The 2047-nt window shown below is 52.3% G+C and overlaps 1 protein-coding gene across 1 annotated transcript; it reads left to right on the top strand.

Annotated features, from left to right (window-relative positions):
* The first annotated feature begins 40 nt into the window (after positions 1-40).
* On the top strand, positions 41-1995 carry LOC104915644 (chromodomain-helicase-DNA-binding protein 5-like). The gene is made up of 4 exons (XM_010726557.3): positions 41-257; positions 646-783; positions 1275-1396; positions 1795-1995. Exons 1-4 carry the CDS (start codon positions 129-131, stop codon positions 1970-1972), a joined length of 567 nt encoding a protein of 188 aa, XP_010724859.2. The 5' UTR covers positions 41-128; the 3' UTR covers positions 1973-1995.
* Positions 1996-2047: the final 52 nt, after the last annotated feature.

Here is a 2047-nt window from a genome sequence, read left to right on the forward strand (position 1 = left end):
CTCCCCGCTGTCCCCACTTCCCCTCCCGTGTCCCTGTGTGACGCGCTGTCCCCCAGGGCCACACCAAGGGCCCGTTCCTCGTCAGCGCTCCGCTCTCCACCATCATCAACTGGGAGCGTGAGTTTGAGATGTGGGCGCCCGACTTCTATGTTGTGACCTACACTGGGGACAAGGAGAGCCGGTCGGTCATCCGGGAGAATGAGTTCTCTTTTGAAGACAATGCCATCCGGAGCGGCAAGAAGGTGTTCCGGATGAAGGTGGGAGCCAAGTCTGTGTGCTGCCTTGCTTTAACCAGGAGTAAGAAGGAGAGAGAGCAGAATTTGACCCAGAGAGGGAAGTTTCTTAGGTCTCTGATCAGCTCTTTTCCAGAGAAGCTGACACTGTTTAGATGTAGAAGATTTATGAAATCTGAAGCTTTCTGCCAGGCCCTTTTCTGTTTCTGTAGTTCCTGCTTAATTATGATGTTCAGATCTTCTGCTGGTGTGATTCACACGTGAGCCCTGCTGCTGGTGCCGTGCAGTACAAGCAGCCCCCCGTTGTCTCCTTGGGTTAGAACCAGTGTCACAAACAGCATCACCAGACGTGGAGGCTGTCCGCTTCTCTGCTGTTTTCTACCCTGACTTTTCTCCTCTTCTGCACCTCCAGAAGGAAGCCCAGATCAAGTTCCATGTCCTGCTCACCTCTTACGAGCTGATCACCATAGACCAGGCGGTGCTGGGCTCCATTGAGTGGGCTTGTCTGGTGGTGGACGAAGCGCACAGACTGAAGAACAACCAGTCCAAAGTAGGTGGCAGGTGTTTGTGAGCCATTCTTCCAGCCCACTGCTGTAGCTGTTGCCACACAGCTGCTTTGGTGCTCTGTTTTTTCCTGCCTGGGAGTCAGAAGATGTCTTCAGCTTGCTCAGGCTGTGCTTGAGGCTGCATTTTGGTGGGGTTGTTCTCTCTAATGCCCTCTGGCACCAGCAGTGATCCGTGTGCCATCCTGGCTAGTGGTGCCCACAGGCTGGTGCCTGGTGCTGGATGAAATTTGGGCTGAAGAGCTCTGCTTGGCCCTGTGGGCACGTGGAGCCAGCAGAGAGAGAGGGAAGTGCTCAGTGCAGTCAGGACCTTCGTGTGCTTTGTGTTCACTGCTCCAGCTCTGCATGCAGAAGATGGAAGGTGGTTTGTTCTAAATGAAGGGGAAACTACCAGTGCTTTTTAAGTAGAATGCATACTGCACTGTTTTTGTTTTGTTTTTGTGTAAGTGCATAATTACAACTTGATATCACTTCCAAGTTCTTTAGGGTGTTAAACAGTTACAAGATCGATTACAAGTTACTGCTTACTGGGACTCCGCTCCAGAACAACCTGGAAGAGCTCTTCCACCTGCTCAATTTCCTGACTCCTGAGAGGTTTAAGTAAGTTGCACAGATTCCCAGCAGTTTGCTATAACAGTTATGTGAATGTGTAACGTGAGCTCAGATTTTGTTCACATTGAATGCTACGTTGTGGGCCCTGCAGGTAGAGCTTGCCTTCCTCTCAGTCAGGAGATTTGTGGATGAGGGCTGAGATCTGCCCTGCTCCTTCCTCTCTCTGAGGAGGCAGTGGTGTTTTGGGAAACTTGTTCAGACCTCTTATTGGCGTATTTAATGAGAATTTCCCTCGGCAATCAGCCTGGCTCCTGCTCTGCTCAGGCACAGGAGTGTTATCTCACTGTGTGCCCTGAGAGCTTTGTGTCAAGTCCTACAGAAACAAATGTCTTCACCCCGACGTGTCCGTTTCGCTCAGCGCTGTGTGTTTGTGGCTGCTTTTACAGTAACTTGGAGGGCTTCCTGGAGGAGTTTGCAGACATCTCCAAGGAGGACCAGATCAAAAAGCTCCATGACCTGCTGGGCCCCCACATGCTGCGCCGGCTGAAGGCAGACGTGTTCAAGAACATGCCGGCCAAGACGGAGCTGATTGTCAGGGTGGAGCTGAGCCAGATGCAAAAGTGAGTGCTGGCATGGTGTTGGGCTGCACCTGGCTGCTGCTTCCCCCCAGCTGTGGTGTGGCAGGGCTTCGCTTGGGTC

Source organism: Meleagris gallopavo, unplaced genomic scaffold (genome assembly GCF_000146605.3).
Source record: "Meleagris gallopavo isolate NT-WF06-2002-E0010 breed Aviagen turkey brand Nicholas breeding stock unplaced genomic scaffold, Turkey_5.1 ChrUn_random_7180001839186, whole genome shotgun sequence".
Lineage (NCBI taxonomy): Eukaryota > Metazoa > Chordata > Aves > Galliformes > Phasianidae > Meleagris > Meleagris gallopavo.

What these genes read in the sequence shown, in the direction of transcription:
- LOC104915644 (XM_010726557.3), top strand. Translation starts at nt 129, where the DNA reads ATGTGGGCGCCCGACTTCTATGTTGTGACCTACACTGGGGACAAGGAG. An exon ending in AGAAGGTGTTCCGGATGAAG is followed by an intron (nt 258 to 645) that starts GTGGGAGCCAAG and finishes CTGCACCTCCAG; the next exon opens with AAGGAAGCCCAGATCAAGTT. An exon ending in TGAAGAACAACCAGTCCAAA is followed by an intron (nt 784 to 1,274) that starts GTAGGTGGCAGG and finishes ATCACTTCCAAG; the next exon opens with TTCTTTAGGGTGTTAAACAG.